Here is a 21,494-nt window from a genome sequence, read left to right on the forward strand (position 1 = left end):
GATAGAGGATGGTGCTCATCTCCTTCTGGAAGCAGCTGGGGGCGGAGCTAAGTCCAAAAGGGATGCGTGTGTATCTGAACACGCCAGCGTGTGTGACGAAGGCCGTGAGGTCTCTGCTGGCTGTGCGGAGGGGCACCTGAATATAACCCTGATAATGTCGAGCTTCATGAAGACCCTGTAGCCGTGAAATTGTTCAGTCAGCTCCTCAGCGGTAGGCAAGGGGTACTTATCCGGGACGACAGCCTTATTCACAGCACGGGGATTCTGGATTCCACCTGACTTTTTGGTTGCAATGACCAAGTTTTAAATCCAGGGGGCAGCGTTGACTGGCTCAATGACGTCTGCCTCCAACTGCGAATGGAGATCTTTTGTGACGTCATCACGCAGAGCAAAGAGGATGCGCCACAGGGACTGCATGACTGGGGTCACTAGGGGCCATTGAGTAAAGGCTGTTTGGCAGCCCAATCCATCAAACAGAGCTGGCCAGTTCTGTTGCAATGTGCAGGTATCCTGGTGGATAGCCGACCCACTGTCATCTCTGTGTGAACCCCAAGCCTGTGAAGAGGTCGAGGCTCAGGAGTTTGGCACCCCGTTTTGCAATGTGAAATGTGAATGACGGTAGGTGCTTGGTGCTGTAGTGCACTGGGACCTGGAGAGTGCCTACAAAGTCTATCTTGGAGTTATCGTACCCACATAGGGCAGTGGAGGGCTGTTGGGGTGGTTGGTGAGTGAACAACTTTTTGTGGCAAGGTTGAGCAACGACACCGCAGCAAAGGCAAACCCACCTCACCCAGCTGCATGTTTTGAATGACACATGGTTGAGGGAGACAGTTTGGATTTCAGTGCGTTCATGTTGAGAGTCAGAGGAGAATGAGGGCCGAGCAAGTAGCAGGGGCAGAACGACACACTTCTGCAAAGTGATTGTATTTTGAACAGTTCTTGCATATCTTTCCATGGGCTGGGCAGTTTGAAGCCCTTGAATCGTGAGAGCAAGCCCCACAGTTGCCGTAGCTACGTCGGTTTGTTTGTCTGTGTGCCTGCTGCACGGGTATGCCGGTGTCTGTTTCCATGCCGCTATCGACGTGGGAGGGCGTGTGCAACACGCTATCACTGTAGTGCGCCTGCACGGGCTGATGTTGCTGTGTGAGAATGGCTGGGGACCGAGTGTCTGCTGCAGAGCTGTCTGTTAGCATAGTAGATCATTCCAAAGCCACTTCAACCTGGGGTCCTGATTTAATTGCTCCATCAAGTTGTAAATTGTCAGATTCCAAAAGTAGTTTCTCCCTTGTCTTTTCACATAACGTCCCCTCTACCAGCTGATCCCTGATGATCTCATCCTGAAGTCCCCCATTGTTACAAAAGCTAGCCAAGTCACTCAGATTAGCCACGTAGCTTTGAATTGACTCACCGGGCTGTTGGTGTCTTTTCCGTAGCCGGTAGCGTCAGAGGAGCACTCGCTGTTTCCCGGCAAAGTCGTTCCGTAGGAGGTTGAATGTAGGAGCCCATCCAAGAGCTCTGAAAATCCTCTGTACCGAGGCAGTGACGGCGCAGTGCTGTCCTCCACTTGTCGGCGATTGTAGAAAAGTCCAGAGCTTCGAGAAGTGTTTAAACTTTTGAGCCAGTTATTCCATGGGACTGGAGGTTTGCCAGGCACGGAAAGGAATGGTACTGGTGGGGGTAAACTGAATTCAGCCATCCTCGTCACCAATGCTATATCTAGCTTAGCTGTAGAAGAACACACGTCTGCGCAATTTCACATTGTACATCACTCTGATGTTTAATGACATGTGCCACTAATTCTGACCACCCATTTATACGTAAAGCAGCACACTGTCGTAAACCATAACGACGTACAGTACGACCTACAATACGTCGTACCATACATAACAATGATTGGGTCCCAATTGTTGGGTTGAAGTAAACGTTATGGACTCTCTGGGTTATGAGTTGATGCCGCATGGCTTTACAGTAGCCTACTCATAGGCCTGTAGGCATTAGCCTACCATGTCTTTAATAAAATATAAATCAAGTAGGCCTAATTTTCTCAATACTCAGTCATTAATTAGTAGGGTATTAGCATAGAACAATAGCTTCATTCACCAGGGAACTATACAGCACAGGTGAGCGCATGCTTAGGCCTGTGCTACACGCGGTTGTTATTGCCATGCTTCATTTGTGCAGAGCGTCTTTCAAACAGTTATAGATCGATTGTTTGTCTTTCAAACAGTTATAGATCGACCAATGTAGGGGTGCACAATGCCAGTCTTCAGATCCAAACTCCAGCTAGTTTTTGTTTCTCACTGGCATGCTACACTTTTGGATGAGAGTGACTGGCTGCAATCGGTATCTGGTTAAAAGATAAGAACTGAAACGAGCAGTGTAAAGGCCAGAGCTGATAAACTGTTGTAATGCTACACAATTGTAATGTCCATGGAGCCTCCCTTATGAAAAAAGATTGCAGTTAGAGTAACTGTAGTATGCTGCAAATACTGCGTCCAAAATAACACCGTATTTTTTTTTTTACTGCAGTAATTTTGCAGTGTAACTGCAGTTACAGTGCGGTATAACTGCAGTTCAACTGCAGTACACTGCAGTTATTCTACAATTACTGCGTCCAAAATACCACAGTCGACTGCAGTTACTGCACTTTTACTGCCGTTTCAAAACTGCAATCTTTTTTTTTTTGTAAGGGCTTGATTGATCAGGCTCAAAACAAAAAAAAATCTGTACTAATCACGAGGGGCACTCTGAAGAGAACGCATATCATTTGTACAAAAAAAGTAGTCCTAGTCATGAATAAGTGTGGATAATGAGTTTTTATGTCTCTCTGGGCAACAATGAAAGAAAAGCCAGTAAGCCACTCTCTCCATTCCGGAACAACGGGAGCTAAGTCCTGTATTTCCTCTCAGATGGAAAATGAATGCTAACAGTAAACTAGCAGAGCTAATGCAACTGAATAAGCTGCAGACAGGAAGAAAATACCTGCATGTTTTCATTTTGCCTGCAGGCAACCAGCGCATGTTAACATAAACATACACACACACACAGGTTCTGTCATTGTAATCAATGCTATTTATTGCGCGACAACATATCTGTAAGGCTGTAGGGTATGCTGCTGTGTCCATTTTGATGTAGCTTGCTGTATAACTATGCATTATGTAAATAAACATATCACAGTAATTTAAATTCACATCAGTGTAAGGATTAGTCTCATTGCAAATGCAATAGCTTATTACATGATAATGCAATTATTTGATGTTTTTATCAAGCACATTCTCAGCTTTGTAGACAGAGTTTATGCAGATGTGACAGTTTTCAAAGGGAGATTCCCTGCTGTGTGATGTGGATGTTTGTTGTGTCTATCCTTATACTCTCTCACTGTGTGTGTGTGTGTGTGTGTGTGTGTGTGTGTGTGTGTGTGTGTGTGTGTGTGTGTGTGTGTGTGTGTGTGTGTGTGTGTGTGTGTGTGTGTGCATGGATGCATGCTTCAGTGCAGGGGTACTAAAATCCTTACCTGGAGGTCCTGAATACTTCTGGTTTTCTGTTCTACCTGATAATTAATTGCATCAACCTGGTGTCCCAGGTCTAAATCAATTCCTGATTAAAGGGGAACAATGAAAAAAGCAAGGTCCAGATTTTAGTTGGATGGTTTTAGTGTGTGCACGTATGTGTTTGAGAAAGAGAGAGAAGCGAGAAATAGTATATGTGAATTTGTGTGTGTGGGCGTGTGACCTACATATATTCATATGTGATGTGTCTAATAGAGAGCTGAACCCTACAGTGTGTAACAGATGGATTGTTTTCCCCCTTTGTCTCACACATCACAAACAGGGTCTTTTGAGCATGAGACACCCAGGATTGTGGAGAGAGATCCCCACTGTCCAGCCAGTGTGAGAAACTCAGCCTCTCTTCTCTCCAGCCTCCTTATCTTGCTCAAACTACACCCTTTTCCCAGGGATGCCAGGTACATGCATCAGCAACTCTTTGAAACCAGAGGTAACCGTCCCTAACCTTGCCCTGATCTAGGAGGGTCACACACGATACGCCCCACCCTGTGTCCCCACCACCCCCACCAGCTGCCTGCTGCTCTGAGCTCCCAGAACTACACCAACACTCCCCTGACCCACTCTTTCCCGTACTGCTACCACCATGGCCAGGGAGTCCAAACACCCCTCCCTCTCACTTCACTGCTTCCTCTTCATACTGACCACCAAATGTTACTGGCTGTTGGCCTCTGCCACTCAGAAGCCCCCGGACCCCCAGCTGCCTCTGCAGGAGTACGCCCACTCCATCCGGCTTGACGGTGACATCATGCTGGGCGGCCTATTCCCTGTGCACTCCCGTGGCGAGAGAGGTGTACCCTGCGGGGAGCTGAAGAAGGAGAAGGGCATTCATAGGCTGGAGGCCATGCTGTTTGCGATTGACCTGATCAACAAGGACCCAGAGCTGCTCCCCAATGTGACCCTGGGGGCGCGCATCCTGGACACCTGTTCTAGAGACACCTATGCCCTGGAGCAGTCGCTGACCTTCGTCCAGGCACTCATCGAGAGGGACGGCTCGGACGTGCGCTGCGCCAACGGAGACCCGCCCATCTTCGCCAAGCCGGACAAGGTGGTGGGGGTCATAGGGGCGGCGGCTAGCTCGGTGTCCATCATGGTTGCCAACATCCTGCGGCTCTTCAAGGTGAGGATTCTGTTTCCGCTATTTAAAATGGATGTTGTTTTTTCCATAGTTAATGTTCTCTATATTATTTAAGCTAAAGTTTGACTCAGGCTTAAGATCTAGCTCTAGCCTACTCTGAAGGCTTTGAAAAGGTCAAAGATTTATTATGTTTTTGTCAGTCTTCCCTTCAACGTTCAGTTGGTTTGCATAGCAGACTTTGTTCCGCTGTCTTTGACATTAGAATGCAGATGGGGCTTCCCTAGGCTGTGCTGTGGTGGAGCGTCATCTTGACAACATTTTATTTAAATAATTATTTTCCAAGCTAGTGGCTGGGCTTTTGTTAGAAATGTAGGGATTTTCTGGACACAAGCATCATGATCCTGTCACATGACGTCAGCTGGTATTAGAGCTAATTCATAATTATGGGTTGACACCTTTGCTCTGGCATTGAGACATTTGGGCTGCATGCTTGGCTTGTTCACTATTGAAGCAGATAAAGCTCAATTAGCCAACACCCCATTAGAATATATTCAGTGTTATTAAAATATGTTTTACTAACTCCAGAGAGCTGGAAACTATCAGTTGGTCTTAAGCAGGAGTTTACATTGGTTCTTGCATTCCAATCAGAAGGTCTGAATTTCAGTGACTGACCAGTGGTAGACTCATGAAAAGGTCAAACCATTGATGCGAAACAACTGGCTACGATATGGAGTCTCGGTTCCCAGAGAGAGGTGAATGAGATGTCATTTAGCACATCATTTTTGTTGGAATATGTAGTGTCAGCCTGTATATGAATACCCAATGTTTCTGTGATTTAACTGATGTTGATATTGCAGCATATTGCTGTCAAAACAGCTTGATATTTTGTCTCCCTTCTTAGTAATAGAGAAAGCAACTATTCTGGAAGTAAAAATAGAAGGTTTGAAATTATATAGACATGCATTGATATGTTGCATTAATCTAATACAGCCATTGTCCTTTTCATAGTCAGCACAGATATGACAACATGGAGGAGAGTATAAATATTCACTGGTCTGCTTGAGGAGAAAAGGTGACAGTGGAGAATGACCCGGACAGGAAAATATTGAATGAGGTTGAATCTTCGGCCTAAAGCGGTGGCATGAGCAATGACTTGTCTGATTAATTAAGATGCTGATGGAATAGCTTGAAGAAGCAGGGTCAGAGGTCAGAACGGGGAAGAGGAAGGGCCTGACAGGCTACATACAGAGGTTCTGCCCTAACAAAGTGGATCATGTAAACCATCTGCTGGGTGCAAGACGTTATGTGAACCACATCTCATTGTTTTGAAGGGATACACATTCTCTTTCAACTTGTTCGTATTTAACCCCCACAACACACTTGTCTTCTACCCAACACCTCTCAGAAAAACCTCCATATCAATGTCCGTTTAAGGATGCGTTACATCCTGAGCATGGAAGCTCTGATTTTACACTCCATTGACTCCCATAAACAGACTAAGCATGCTTTCTTCACTATCGATCCGTGTGCAGAGGACTGACCAAATTACAGTCTTAGTAATGGAATGTATATGCACAGCTTCATCTGCAAGACAAGAGGAACACTCCAGATAATTGTTTCCCCCTAAGTACTGCTGTGGGATCAGCTTTCACTTTCACCCAATCCCAACCTTAAGCATTGAGGTTGTCGTTTGCTGTTCTGTGTTTAGTGGTGGTGTAGTAGTGGTTTAAAAGGATGTAGGCCTAGGGGAGATCCCATTGACCTGTCATTCCAAACTGTGACTGCCTCAATTAATCAAGTTCCAAGTCACAACCAGTCTGTGCAGGATAAAACCACATTGATGTTCAAAATGGCTCCCTATAGAGTTATGAAATCCTTACTTCCCACACAAAGCGTACAAAAACATATGTATGTGATCGTCCATAATGTACATATATCCAGTATCACTGTACACTATATTTATGTAATTAGGTGTAATTAGAATTTGGGACAACGTATACAATAGAAAAGGTGCCAATCCGGGACCACTTCAAGGTTTTGTGGTATTGATGCTGAAGATGATGTTCTCAGCACGTGACTAGGCAGAGAGCCTTCGTGGTCTATGGTTCAATGAGCCTGTTGGCACCTGAAGGTGGTGCGGTCAATGTGTATCTGACACTCCTCTGAGCTCTCTGACCCAAATGAGGCTGACCTGGGGTGTGCTCTGTGGGGTATGATTCAACGTTTGAGGTGTGTTTTGTTGAGCATCCTACTCTGTAATAATGTCTTCTGCTTTGTTCAACTGATGTTCAAATGATGATGATGAGGATGATGATGATGGACCAGAGGCATATTAAGTTCCATTCAAACAACAAAACTAAGGATGTGTCATTAGGACAAAATACTCTGAGTCTTCAATGTGACATTCAATGACAGATTCTGGAAAGCTGCCAAAAAGAATAAAATAACAATTGGAATTTCACTCATTGAAATGCAGTGAACAAAAATATAAAGGCAACATGTAAAGTGATGGTCCCATGTTTCATGAGCTGAAATAAAATATCCCAGACATTTTCCATATCACAAAAAGCTTATTTCTCTCAAATTTTGTGCACAATTTTTTTTTACATTTGTTTAAACAGCATGATAATTACACAGGTGCACCTTGTGCTGGGGACAATAAAAGGCCACACTAAAATGTGCAGTTTTATCACACATCACAATGCCACAGATGTCTTAAGTTTTGAGGTAGCGTGTAATTGGCATGCTGACTGCAGCAATGTCCACCAGAGCTGTTGCCAGAGAATTGAATGTTAATTTCTCTACCATAAGCCGCCTCCAACTTCGTTTTAGAGAATTTGGCCGTACATACAACCGGCCTCACAACCACCATGTGTATGTGGGCGAGCGGTTTGCTGATGTCAACGTTGTGAACAGAGTTCCCCATGGTGGCGGTGGAGTTATGGTACGGGCAGGCATAAGCTATGGACACAAACACAATAACATTTTATCGATGTCAATTTTAATGCACAGAGATACCGTGACGAGATCCTGAGGCCCATTATTGTGCCATTAATCTGCCGCAATCACCTCATGTTTCAGCGTGATAATGCACAGCCACGTCGCAAGGATTTGTACACAACTCCTGGAAGCTGAAAATGTCCCAGTTCTTCCATGGCCTGCATATTCACCAGACATGTCAACTATTGAGCATGTTTGGGATACTCTGGATCAACATGTACGACAGCTTGTTCCAGTTCCCGCCAATATCCAGCAACTTCGCACAGCCATTGAAGAGGAGTGGGACAACATTCCACAGGCTACAATCAACAACCTGATCAACTCTATACGAAGGAGGTGTGTTGCACTGCACGATGTTAATGGTGGTCACACCAGATACTGACTGGTCTTCTGATCCACGCCCCTACCTTTTTTCATGTGAAATCCATAGACTAGGGCCTATTGAATTGATTTCAATTGACTGATTTCCATGTATGAACTGTAACTCAAGGAAAATCTTTGAAATTGTAGCATGTTGCGTTTATATTTTTGTTCAGTGTATTATCCCAGTGTATGGAAATTATTAAGACAAACTATATAGCCAAAAGGCTCTATTAGGGTACAGACCATGGTGACAAAAATATCCTGCACTAAATCTGTAATGAGTTACATGATTAATCTTTAACTGAAGAGCCTCCATGTTTGTTGAAGTCATACTTGGCTAATGAGGAGAGAAGGGGTTACCAACATGAGTTATCTAAAATCAGCTATAAATTATGCAGTTTGTTATATAATCAAATTCAAACACCACTAATTTGCAAAAAAAGGTTGATTTGTCCTGTATTTCAGTCAGACATTCCAACCTGTCTCTTTTGCAGTCACGTTGCGCTTTTGACAAGATATATATCATAAGGATGTGGTACTGGTGATGTTAAACATGTTTACAATCATTGTTGAGATCTGATATTCTGTGCAGTGCAAGACGAGACGTAGGCCAATGTCATATCGTCAACCAATCACATTTGTCAAATCCTTTCTGTCTAAATTCCAGCTAAACTTGGAGAGGACAGTTAACTACTTACAAAAAGCGTGCTTCTGATTTAGAGCTACAAAAGTAAGTAAATAGCCATATTAGACTGAAAAGATATAGGCCTAAGGTGATTTCACCAAACTTGTGAGACTCTCCATGCTCATTAGTTGCTCATTAAACATATTTGCTTCTAGACTACTTCACTTAATCAAGTTTTCAAAGTCTCCATTCCTAACTGTTTTATATTCCCTGAGACCAACAAGAAATGTTTCTTTGGCCAAATATTTCCCGATTTTCATAAAACAGCCACACATTTGGTCTAGTTTTTTGCATGACCATATTTAGCTCGAAGCAGAAGAGTAGTCCATAGGCACGCTTCAATTAGCTAGTTCGTTGCAGCCGGAGGGGGATTTTTGTTGTATTCATGTATGCTACACTGTCCCGCAAATGTCCCACAAAATCATCCCTTTGTCCCGCATTTGGGTATAATAAATGTGGTCACCCTAGTCACAGTACTAGCTGAACAGAGACTGGGGTAGATTCAGTGCTAAAGTAAGGACCTATGAAGTTAATTATAACAGGATCAGTGGAGTGGTGGTGCATAGAATTGCTGCATTGTTCTTCTCTGCAGAACTGACCTTTGTCTATACCTCTGATGATATTCTGTTTTGCTGAATACGTATCCTCACAGGAAATGGCGAATAGTAGACTAGCACAAATGAAACTCTGTATTGAAGAGAAACACAGTAAATGAGGAATATAGATGCTTCATTATAACTGTATTACTGTGTGTGGCCTTGTGATTTTTAGAACATATCCCTTTGGGAGAGCAGTAATAACTTGAAATAATTCATTCATGGCATTTGGGGGTAAAGATTAGCTGTGAATCGTTTTAGGTAATGAATGTTTCTGGTGGTCACTGCAGCAATACCGCTCTCTGCAGGGTTGCCACCTTTGGTCGCACTTCCACCCTTCACCCTGGTTGTCCTTTGAGCTTCTTATAAAAGTGCAGAAGACTTGGGCCTGGATACCAAGCGGGAAAGCTTTGGTACACACAAATAACAATCACAAAGTGGATAGAGGATTATGTTTTTAAGACCTCCGTGTAATTTTGTGTACGTACGTGAGTGAGTGTGTGCGTGTGTGTGTGTGTGTGTGTAAGGATTTGTGCATGTACATTAAGTGTCTGTGTGTGTCTACCTGTGTGCGCGCGTGTGGATGTGTGTGTGTGGATGCATGTGTGGATGTGCAGGATAACTAATCTTGCAGGGTAACATGACAGCCACCCCCTGCTTCCCATTATAGAAAAAGACTACCAGCAGTGTCAGTGTCGCACTGCAGTCTTAATCAATACACCCTCCTAGAACCTGTGTGTGTGTGGGTGTGTGTGGGTATTCGACCAGACTGGGGGGGGGGGGGGTCTATTTGCAAATGTATTTCAGGTTGTGCCGTCCCCCTCACCATACTCCCTCCATTTACATTTCTGAATGTAATTGGCCCAGCCTACTCATTTTGGGTGAGTGTGGAAATAGGGTGCATGGTGCCAGTTCAATTAAGAGATCTAAGTTGAATAACATACTGTAAAGACTTCTCCTCTACTTATCCGTCGTTGAGTGGATGGTAGTATAGGGGTTTATTATCGGTAGTTTTATTACATTTTTTCTATGGTTCTTCTTTCCTGTGGGAGAAAGTCAGGATGCGAGTTTGGTTTGTTTTGTACTCGACTGAGGGCACTTCCTGATCAATCAAAACAGATCCCTATGTTTCAAAGGCAAGACAGCGTTCATCAGACATCTCAGACCTCAAAATGTCTCGATAAACATTACAGTCAACTACTACCGACATGTATTCTGAAGATCCATCTATAAGTTCTCAACTCCCAAATGATTGGGAAAGATTGAGAAAAACAATTACTTCCTGTTACTAAATTGACCAGATGGGAGAGTGTGGGTGTGTTTGTTTCTCATTAGATTGTCACTTTTATACTTGTTAGTTAGTTAGTTAGTTAATTAGTTAGCCCCACAGGAAGTGTGAGAACCACAGTGATGCCTACAGTTTGTATCATAACGGTATTGATAGGAAATGTAATGGAAAAATGAAACACAGTGAGACCACTTATTTGAGGCCCAGTGCAATCAAAAATGTGATTTCCTGTGTTTTACAGTGGGGAAAAAAAGTATTTAGTCAGCCACCAATTGTGCAAGTTCTCCCACTTAAAAAGATGAGAGAGGCCTGTAATTTTCATCATAGGTACACGTCAAATATGACAGACAAATTGATATTTCTTTTCTCCAGAAAATCACATTGTAGGATTTTTTATGAATTTATTTGCAAATTATGGTGGAAAATAAGTATTTGGTCACCTACAAACAAGCAAGATTTCTGGCTCTCACAGACCTGTAACTTCTTCTTTAAGAGGCTCCTCTGCCCTCCACTCGTTACCTGTATTAATGGCACCTGTTTGAACTTGTTATCAGTATAAAAGACACCTGTCCACAACCTCAAACAGTCACACTCCAAACTCCACAATGGCCAAGACCAAAGAGCTGTCAAAGGACACCAAAAACAAAATTGTAGACCTGCACCAGGCTGGGAAGACTGAATCTGCAATAGGTAAGCAGCTTGGTTTGAAGAAATCAACTGTGGGAGCAATTATTAGGAAATGGAAGACATACAAGACCACTGATAATCTCCCTCGATCTGGGGCTCCACGCAAGATCTCACCCCGTGGGGTCAAAATGATCACAAGAACGGTGAGCAAAAATCCCAGAACCACACGGGGGGACCTAGTGAATGACCTGCAGAGAGCTGGGACCAAAGTAACAAAGCCTACCATCAGTAACACACTACGCCGCCAGGGACTCAAATCCTGCAGTGCAAGACGTGTCCCCCTGCTTAAGCCAGTACATGTCCAGGCCCGTCTGAAGTTTGCTAGAGTGCATTTGGATGATCCAGAAGAGGATTGGGAGAATGTCATATGGTCAGATGAAACCAAAATATAACTTTTTGGTAAAAACTCAACTCGTCGTGTTTAGAGGACAAAGAATGCTGAGTTGCATCCAAAGAACACCATACCTACTGTGAAGCATGGGGATGGAAACATTATGCTTTGGGGCTGTTTTTCAGCAAAGGGACCAGGACGACTGATCCGTGTAAAGGAAAGAATGAATGGGGCCATGTATCGTGAGATTTTGAGTGAAAACCTCCTTCCATCAGCAAGGGCATTGAAGATGAAACGTGGCTGGGTCTTTCAGCATGACAATCATCCCAAACACACCGCCCGGGCAACAAAGGAGTGGCTTCGTAAGAAGCATTTCAAGGTCCTGGAGTGGCCTAGCCAGTCTCCAGATCTCAACCCCATAGAAAAGCTTTGGAGGGAGTTGAAAGTCTGTGTTGCCCAGCGACAGCCCCAAAACATCACTGCTCTAGAGGAGATCTGCATGGAGGAATGGGCCAAAATACCAGCAATAGTGTGTGAAAACCTTGTGAAGACTTACAGAAAACGTTTGACCTGTGTCATTGCCAACAAAGGGTATATAACAAAGTATTGAGAAACATTTGTTATTGACCAAATACTTATTTTCCACCATAATTTGCAAATAAATTCATTAAAAATCCTACAATGTGATTTTCTGGATTCTTTTTTCTCATTTTGTCTGTCATAGTTGACGTGTACCTATGATGAAAATTACAGGCCTCTCTCATCTTTTTAAGTGGGTAAACTTGCACAATTGGTGGCTGACTAAATACTTTTTCCCCCACTGTATATGTATATTTCCACATTATGAGGTTGGAATAATGCTGTGAAAATTATGATATTGCCCTTTTAGAGTAAGAGCTGTTTAAAAAGACCACCTGAAATCTCAGCCTGTTTTGTTGGGATGGAGTTTTGGCCTTCCTGGTGACATACCAGGTTGTAAATTATTATTATTTTAAAAAATATATGTAAAAAAATATTAATATTTGTTTTTACAGCTTTTCTGCGACATTTACATAAATTGTACATGTACATTTGCTTTTCTATACAGCAATCACATAACAATAATACATTACCGAACATAAGCTCTTTAATTCTACCCCTCAGCCACTCTCAGCCCATCCCTCCTATCACCATAGACCACCCTCGTTTTGGTTTCCATGTGCCATATATTTCTCAATTTTGCTGTGATGTTTAACATGAATTTTGAACCTTTCTAATCGCATAGTATCCACAGATTGTGAGCTAAAGATGAAAACCTTTCCTATGAGTATTATTATATCGTTGATTGACTGACTATGGCTTTCCAAATCGCCCAACACTGCTATTTGTAAGGTTAATTTTAAGTTAATGTTGTGATTTTCTAACCATTCCTGAACCTGTGACCAGAAACAAGCTACATAGGGGCATTTCCAGAATAAATTATCTAGTGATTCTGTCTCTTCACAGCAAAATCTACAGAGCTGAGATTGTTATATGCCCCATATATATATACACTGCTCAAAGAAATAAAGGGAACACTTAAACAACACAATGTAACTCCAAGTCAATCACACTTCTGTGAAATCAAACTGTCCACTTAGGAAGCAACACTGATTGACAATAAATTTCACATGCTGTTGTGCAAATGGAATAGACAACAGGTGGAAATTATAGGCAATTAGCAAGACACCCCCAATAAAGAAGTTGTTCTGCAGGTGGTGACCACAGACCACTTCTCAGTTCCTATGCTTCCTGGCTGATGTTTTGGTCACTTTTGAATGCTGACGGTGCTTTCACTCTAGTGGTAGCATGAGACGGAGTCTACAACCCACACAAGTGGCTCAGGTAGTGCAGCTCATCCAGGATGGCACATCAATGCAAGCTGTGGCAAGAAGGTTTGCTGTGTCTGTCAGCGTAGTGTCCAGAGCATGGAGGCGCTACCAGGAGACAGGTCAGTACATCAGGAGACGTGGAGGAGACCGTAGGAGGGCAACAACCCAGCAGCAGGACCGCTACCTCCGCCTTTGTGCAAGGAGGAGCAGGAGGAGCACTGCCAGAGCCCTGCAAAATGACCTCCAGCAGGCCACAAATGTGCATGTGTCTGCTCAAACGGTCAGAAACAGACTCCATGAGGGTGGTATGAGGGCCCGACGTTCACAGGTGGGGATTGTGCTTACAGCCCAACACCGTGCAGGATGTTTGGCATTTGCCAGAGAACACCAAGATTGGCAAATTCGCCACTGGCGCACCTGTGCTCTTCACAGATGAAAGCAGGTTCACACTGAGCACATGTGACAGACGTGACAGAGTCTGGAGACGCCGTGGAGAACGTTCTGCTGCCTGCAACATCCTCCAGCATGACCGGTTTGGCTGTGGGTCAGTCATGGTGTGGGGTGTCATTTCTTTGGGGGGCCGCACAGCCCTCCATGTGCTCGCCAGAGGTAGCCTGACTGCCATTAGGTACCGAGATGAGATCCTCAGACCCCTTGTGAGACCATATGCTGGTGCGGTTGGCCCTGGGTTCCTCCTAATGCAAGACAATGCTAGACCTCATGTGGCTGGAGTGTGTCAGCAGTTCCTGCAAGAGGAAGGCATTGATGCTATGGACTGGCCCGCCCGTTCCCCAGACCTGAATCCAATTGAGCACATCTGGGACATCATGTCTCGCTCCATCCACCAACGCCACGTTGCACCACAGACTGTCCAGGAGTTGGCGGATGCTTTAGTCCAGGTCTGGGAGGAGATCCCTCAGGAGACCATCCGTCACCTCATCAGGAGCATGCCCAGGCGTTGTAGGGAGGTCATACAGGCACGTGGAGGCCACACACACTACTGAGCCTCATTTTCAAAGTTGGATCAGCATGTAGTGTGGTTTTCCACTTTAATTTTGAGGGTGACTCCAAATCTCGACCTCCATGGGTTGAAAAATTTGATTTCCATTGCTAATTTTTGTGTGATTTTGTTGTCAGCACATTCAACTATGTAAAGAAAAAAGTATTTAATAAGATTATTTCATTCATTCAGATCTAGGATGTGTTGTTTAAATGTTCCCTTTATTTTTTTGAGCAGTGTATATAGCATTCTGTTGGTGGCAAGAATTTTTGTATCATCATTTAAATTGAAAAACTTGAAGTGCTGAATCAAGTGTTGTTTTTTGTATCAGTTCATGTGCCATCGAATCAGTACATCAAAAATCTCTTCCCATTTATTTTGCAACCTGTATGGGGCAGCCGTCAACATTTTGGTCCTCAAATGAAACTGCTATATTTTTCTATTCATGCCAATCCCCTTCAGCCAATTTGTATCTTTAATATACGGTAGACAAACAAGTTCCCTACCCTTTCCCTTCTCCACTTGCCTCCTCCAATTTTGTGGTAAACCAATCAGTTGGTTGTAATTTTGGATTGAGTAGACATTCCCATATACACTAAACAAAAATATAAAAGCAACATGTAAAGTGTTGGTCCCATGTTTCATGAGCTTAAATAAAATATCCTAGAAATATTCCATACGCACAAAAAGCTTTTTTCCACCAGAGCTGTTGCCAGATAATTGAATGTTCATTTCTCTACCATAAGCCGCCTCCAACGTAATTTTAGAGAATATGGCAGTACGTCCAACCGGCCTCACAACCGCAGACCACGTGTATGGGGTCGTGTGGGCGAGCGGTTTGCTGACGTCAACGTTGTGAACAGAGTGCCCCATGGTGGCAGTGGAGTTATGGTATGGGCAGGCATTAGCTATGGACAACAAACACAACTGCATTTTATCGATGGCGATCTGAATTGCACATGCTGATCTTAGGCTTGTGTGCGGCTGCTCGGCCATGGTAACCCATTTCATGAAGCTCCCGATGAACAGTTCTTGTGCTGAGGTTGCTTCCAGAGGCAGTTTGGAACTCGGTAGTGAGTGTTGCAACCGAGGACAGATTATTTTTACGCGCTACGCACTTCAGCACTCAGCGGTCCCATTCTGCGAGCTTGTGTGGCCTACCACTTCGCAGTTGAGTCGTTGTTGCTCCTAGACGTTTCCACTTCACAATAACAGCACTTACAGTTGACTGGGGAAGTTCTAGCAGGGCAGAAATTTGACGAACTGACTTGATGGAAAAGTGGCATCCTATGACAGTGCCACAATGAAAGTCACTGAGCTCTTCAGTAAGGTCATTCTACTGCCAATGTTTGTCTATGGAGATTGCAAGGCTGTGTGCTCAATTGTATACACCTGTCAGCAACGGGTCTGGCTGAAATAGCCGAATCCACTAATTTGAAGGGGTGTCCACCTACTTTTGTATATATAGTGTACTTACTGATCAGATTTGTAATATCTTATTTTAAGCCTAAGCCTAACCCTAACCCTTAAACCACACTGCTAACCTTATGCCTAACCCTAACCTTAAATTAACACCAAAAAAGCAAATTATTGTTTTCATGAATTTTTATGATATAGCCAATGTTGACTTTGTGGCTGTGTTATCTGGTGGAAACAACTTAGTTGTTCCATGGTGGGTAGATCAAATTAATGATCTTCCTCATTATATTAGCATTTGGCCACCCCGGATCGAATCCAAATGGGTAGAGATCTGCTAAACTCATTTGGATATTCATTTGACTGCACCAACAGGCTCTCTACTCACTGTCTATAAAACACCACTCACTGAGATACCAACCCTCCATAGGTTAAGAGGCACTTAGCAACAGAATTGTAGTCAAGAGATGTTCTGTGTACGGTATCTTTAGAGAGAGTCGAATTGACAGAGAGAGGTTGGCTAGACAAAGTATATCTAGTTGTCTGTAAATGTACTGGCAGTTACTGATCAGCACTCTGTGGGAGTAGCCTGTTCAGTTATTGACAAATGCTAAGGTAAAGGTTAAAACTGTATCTGCCAAGACTGCATCCAACAACAGAAAGGGTTCCTCTGGAGTTTCTCTTCCCTTGCCGATAGTCCAAGTAAAGGCAAGATACATGCTGCTATATAGAAATTACATCTTCGACTAGAGACCATAAAACACGTTGCTTTAAAGCCTCCAACTCCTGAAACTACTTCATATAACAGAAAAGGTGCACATGTAACAAAGTAATAGCCTGCGGCAAAGGATGTAAAAAGACTGTAAAAGAAAAAAACACGCTCAAGCGATTAACCTTTTACTTTACGTAGTCGGCAAATGGACGTGGACATTATTTTCAGTCGATCGTAATTACCTTAAACACACTGCGATTACACTCACACTGTGATCTGGCTTGGAGAATATGCGGAGGAGCCTGGTTGAGAAATTGCACACTGCAAACGTGGCTCTGCAATATTGTAAATCTCATTTCCATTTGGTGTAATGGCAACCCCCGCTGGGGCGGTATCGGGGGCTCCGATGGGATCATACTCTTCCATTTGTAATTTCCTTGCCTCTGCATGCAGTGGGTCAACAGGGAGCCAGAGTACTTACAGGCAATTGTGTGTGTGTATATGGATGTTTTTTAAGCTAAGCCCCATGTATAAGGTCTACTTTCAGCCTGAGGTGTTTTTGTTACACAAAGGGAGCATTCCGTGAATCTGATGATATTCAGAATGAGTCACACAGTGGAGTTTCACTTTTACTGCTGTATTTATGTATGCCATTTAGCTGACACCTTTATTCAAATGAGTAACTAAGCGGTGGAATAATGATTGATCAGTGGGGGAAAAAAGTATTTAGTCAGCCACCAATTGTGCAAGTTCTCCCACTTAAAAAGATGAGAGAGGCCTGTCATTTTCATCATAGGTACACGTCAACTATGACAGACAAATTTAGAAAAAAAATTCCAGAAAATCACATTGTAAGACATTCAAGACCACTGATAATCTCCCTCGATCTGGGGCTCCACGCAAGATCTCACCCCGTGGGGTCAAAATGATCACAAGAACGGTGAGCAAAAATCCCAGAACCACACGGGGGGACCTAGTGAATGACCTGCAGAGAGCTGGGACCAAAGTAACAAAGCCTACCATCAGTAACACACTACGCCGCCAGGGACTCAAATCCTGCAGTGCCAGACATTTCCCCCTGCTTAAGCCAGTACATGTCCAGGCCCATCTGAAGTTTGCTAGAGTGCATTTGGATGATCCAGAAGAGGATGGGAGAATGTCATATGGTCAGATGAAACCAAAATATAACTTTTTGGTAAAAACTCAACTCGTCGTGTTTGGAGGACAAAGAATATTGAGTTGCATCCAAAGAACACCATACCTACTGTGAAGCATGGGGGTGGAAACATCATGCTTTGGGGCTGTTTTTCTGCAAAGGGACCAGGACGACTGATCCGTGTAAAGGAAAGAATGAATGGGGCCATGTATCGTGAGATTTTGAGTGAAAACCTCCTTCCATCAGCAAGGGCATTGAAGATGAAACGTGGCTGGGTCTTTCAGCATGACAATCATCCCAAACACACCGCCCGGGCAACGAAGGAGTGGCTTCGTAAGAAGCATTTCAAGGTCCTGGAGTGGCCTAGCCAGTCTCCAGATCTCAACCCCATAGAAAAACTTTGGAGGGAGTTGAAAGTCCGTGTTGCCCAGCGACAGCCCCAAAACATCACTGCTCTATAGGAGATCTGCATGGAGGAATGGGCCAAAATACCAGCAACAGTGTGTGAAAACCTTGTGAAGACTTACAGAAAACGTTTGACCTGTGTCATTGCCAACAAAGGGTATATAACAAAGTATTGAGAAACTTTTGTTATTGACCAAATACTTATTTTCCACCATAATTTGCAAATAAATTCATTAAAAATCCTACAATGTGATTTTCTGGATTTTTTTTCCTCATTTTGTCTGTCATAGTTGACGTGTACCTATGATGAAAATTACAGGCCTCTCTCATCTTTTTAAGTGGGTGAACTTGCACAATTGGTGGCTGACTAAATACTTTTTTCCCCCACTGTATTTACATAAAAGTGAGTTTGAGTTTGGAGTCAAGGTCTTAAACAACTTAAATCAATCAAAAATGAAGCTTGACATGATCTTGGCCCATAGTATTGTGGCGTGTAATGCTAACCGATATTGAGTATGACAACCTAACGTTTAGGCCTGTCTTTTTAGTTTTTACAGCTTTTTTGTTACATATACATTTTACATGCGTTGTACATACAGTGCCTTCAGAAAGTATTCATACCCCTTGGCTTATTCCTCATTTTGTTGTGTTACAGCCTGCAGTCGAAGTGGATGAAATTATTTTTTTTCTCTCACCCATCTACACACAATACCCCATAATGACAAAGTGAAAAGATGTTTAAATTTATTTATTTTTGCTAATGAATTGAAAATGAAATACAGAAATATCTCATTTACATAGGTATTCCACACCCCTGAGTCAATACTTTGTAGAAGCACCTTTAGCAGCGATTACAGCTGTGAGTCTTTTTGGGTAAGTCTCTAAGAGCAACTCCAGTGTTGATTTGGCCTTTAGGTTATTGTCCTACTGAAATGTGATATCATCTCCCAGTGTCAGGTGGAAAGCAAACTGGTTTTCCTCTAGGATTTTGCCTGTACTTAGCTCCATTCCGTTTATTTTTTATCCTGAAAAACTCCCCAGTCCTTAACGGTTACAAGCATTCTGTGACGAGGTGTAAATGAAGGAGTCAGGCACAGGAGGTAAAATACCAAAGTCCAGAGTTTAATCCGTTTACATAAATAAAACGCACCCAGCGTCAAAACGAAACTATCACAAGGGAAATATTCCACCTTGGCAATAACAAAATGGAAGAGTAGCTCAACCGAGCTACTCGCTCTCACAATTAAACAATCACTCACAAAGACAAGGGGAACAGAGGGAACACATATACACATACTAATTAGGGGAACATACTAACCAGGTGTGTGTGATTGACAAGACAAGACATGACAAGTGGAGTGATGAGAATGGGATCGGCAGTAGCTAGTAAGCCGATGACGACGAACGCCGAAACCTGCCCAAACAAGGAGGGGAGGCAGCCTCGGCGGAAGTCGTGACATATACCCGTAAAATGATGCAGCCACCACTATGCTTGAAAATATGAGGAGTGGTACTCAGTAATGTGTTGTACTGGATTTGTCCCAAACAACACTTTGTATTCAGGTCAAAAAGTTAATTACTTTGCCACATTCTTTGCAGTATTACTTTAGTGCCTTGTTGCAAAAAAGATGCATGTTTTGGAATATTTGTATTCTGTACAGGCTTCCTTCTTTTCACTCTGTCAATTAGGCTAGTATTGTGGAGTAACTACAATGTTGTTGATCCACCCTCAGTTTTCTCCTATCACAGCCATTAAAGTCACCATTGGCATGGTGAAATCCCTGAGCGGTTTCCTTCCTCCCCACCAACTGAGTTAGGAAGTACGCCTGTATCTTTGTAGTGACTGGGTGTATTGATATACCATTCAAAGTGTAATTAATAACTTCACCATGCTCAAAGTGATATTCAATGTTTGCTTTTTTTTTTTTTACCAGTAGGTGCCCTTCTTTGCGAGGCATTGGAAAACCTCTCTGGTCTTTGTGGTTTAATCTGTGTTTGAAATTCACTGCTCGACTGAGGGACCTTACAGATAATTGTGTGAGATAGCCATTCAAAATCATGTTAAACACTAGTATTGCACACAGAGTGAGTCCATGCAAATTATTATGTGACTTGTTAAGACACTTTTTACTCCTGAATGTATTTAGGCTTGCTATAACAAATGGGTTGAATACTTATTGACTCAAGACATTTTAGCTCTTCATTTTTAATACATTTGTAAAAATTTTGAAAAACATAGTTCCACTTTGACATTAAGGGGTATTGTGTGTAGGCCAGTGATAAACAATCTCAATTTAATACTTTTTTTATTCAGGCTATAACACTACAAAATGTGGAAAAGGTCCAGGGGTGTGAATACTTTCTGAAGGCACTGTAAATTGTACTTTTATACACAGTAATTACATAAGAGAGATACATTTGGGGGATATACAGTTGAAGTCAGAAGTTTACATACACTTAGGTTGGAGTCATTAAAACTCGTTTTTCAACCACTCTACAAATGTATTGTTAAATAGGTTTGGCAAGTCGGTTAGGACATCTACTTTGTGCATGACACAAGTAATTTTTCAAACAATTGTTTACAGACAGATTATTTCACTTATAATTCACTGTATCACAATTCCAGTGGGTCAGAAGTTTACATACACTAAGTTGACAGTGCCTTTAAACAGCTTGGAAAATTCCAGAAAATGATATCATGGCTTTAGAAGCTTCTGATAGGCTAATTGACATCATTTGAGTCAATTGGAGATGTACCTGTGGATGTATTTCAAGGCCTACCTTCAAACTCAGTGGCTCTTTGCTTGACATCATGGGAAAATCAAAATAAATCAGCCAAGACCTCAGAAAAAACATTGTAGACCTCCACAAGTCTGGTTGATCCTTGGGAGCAATTTCCAAACGCCTGAAGATACCACATTCATCTGTACAAACAATAGTACACGCAAGTATAAATACCATGGGACCACGCAGCCGTCATACCGCTGAGGAAGGAGACGCGTTCTGTCTCCTAGAGATGAACGTACTTTGGTGCAAAAAGTGAAAATCAATCCCAGAACAACAGCAAAGGACCTTGTGAAGATGCTGGAGGAAACCGGTACAAAAGCATCTATATCCACAGTAAAACTAGCCATATATTGACTAAACCTGAAAGGCCGCTCAGCAAGGAAGAAGCCACTGCTCCAGAACCGCCATAAAAAAGGCAGACTACGGTTTGTAACTGCACATGGGGACAAAGATCATACTTTTTGGAGAAATGTCCTCTGGTCTGATGAAACAAAAATAGAACTGTTTGGCCATAATGACCATCGTTATGTTTGGAGGAAAAAGTGGGACGCTTGCAAGCCGAAGAACACCATCCCAA

At 42.9% G+C, this 21,494-nt stretch overlaps 1 protein-coding gene across 1 annotated transcript in view; it reads left to right on the plus strand.

Moving 5' to 3' along the window:
* Window positions 1-4,149: 4,149 nt before the first annotated feature.
* Window positions 4,150-21,494, plus strand: part of LOC311148752 (metabotropic glutamate receptor 8-like) — a gene marked incomplete at both ends in the record, with an annotated part of 113,621 nt that continues 96,276 nt past the window's right edge. The window contains one exon of the mRNA XM_084185721.1: window positions 4,150-4,683. Within this exon, the coding sequence (XP_084041847.1) occupies window positions 4,150-4,683 (534 nt within the window). The remainder of the gene's footprint in view (window positions 4,684-21,494) is intronic.

Source organism: Coregonus lavaretus (assembly GCF_964263955.1).
Source record: "Coregonus lavaretus genome assembly, chromosome: 21".
NCBI lineage: Eukaryota > Metazoa > Chordata > Actinopteri > Salmoniformes > Salmonidae > Coregonus > Coregonus lavaretus.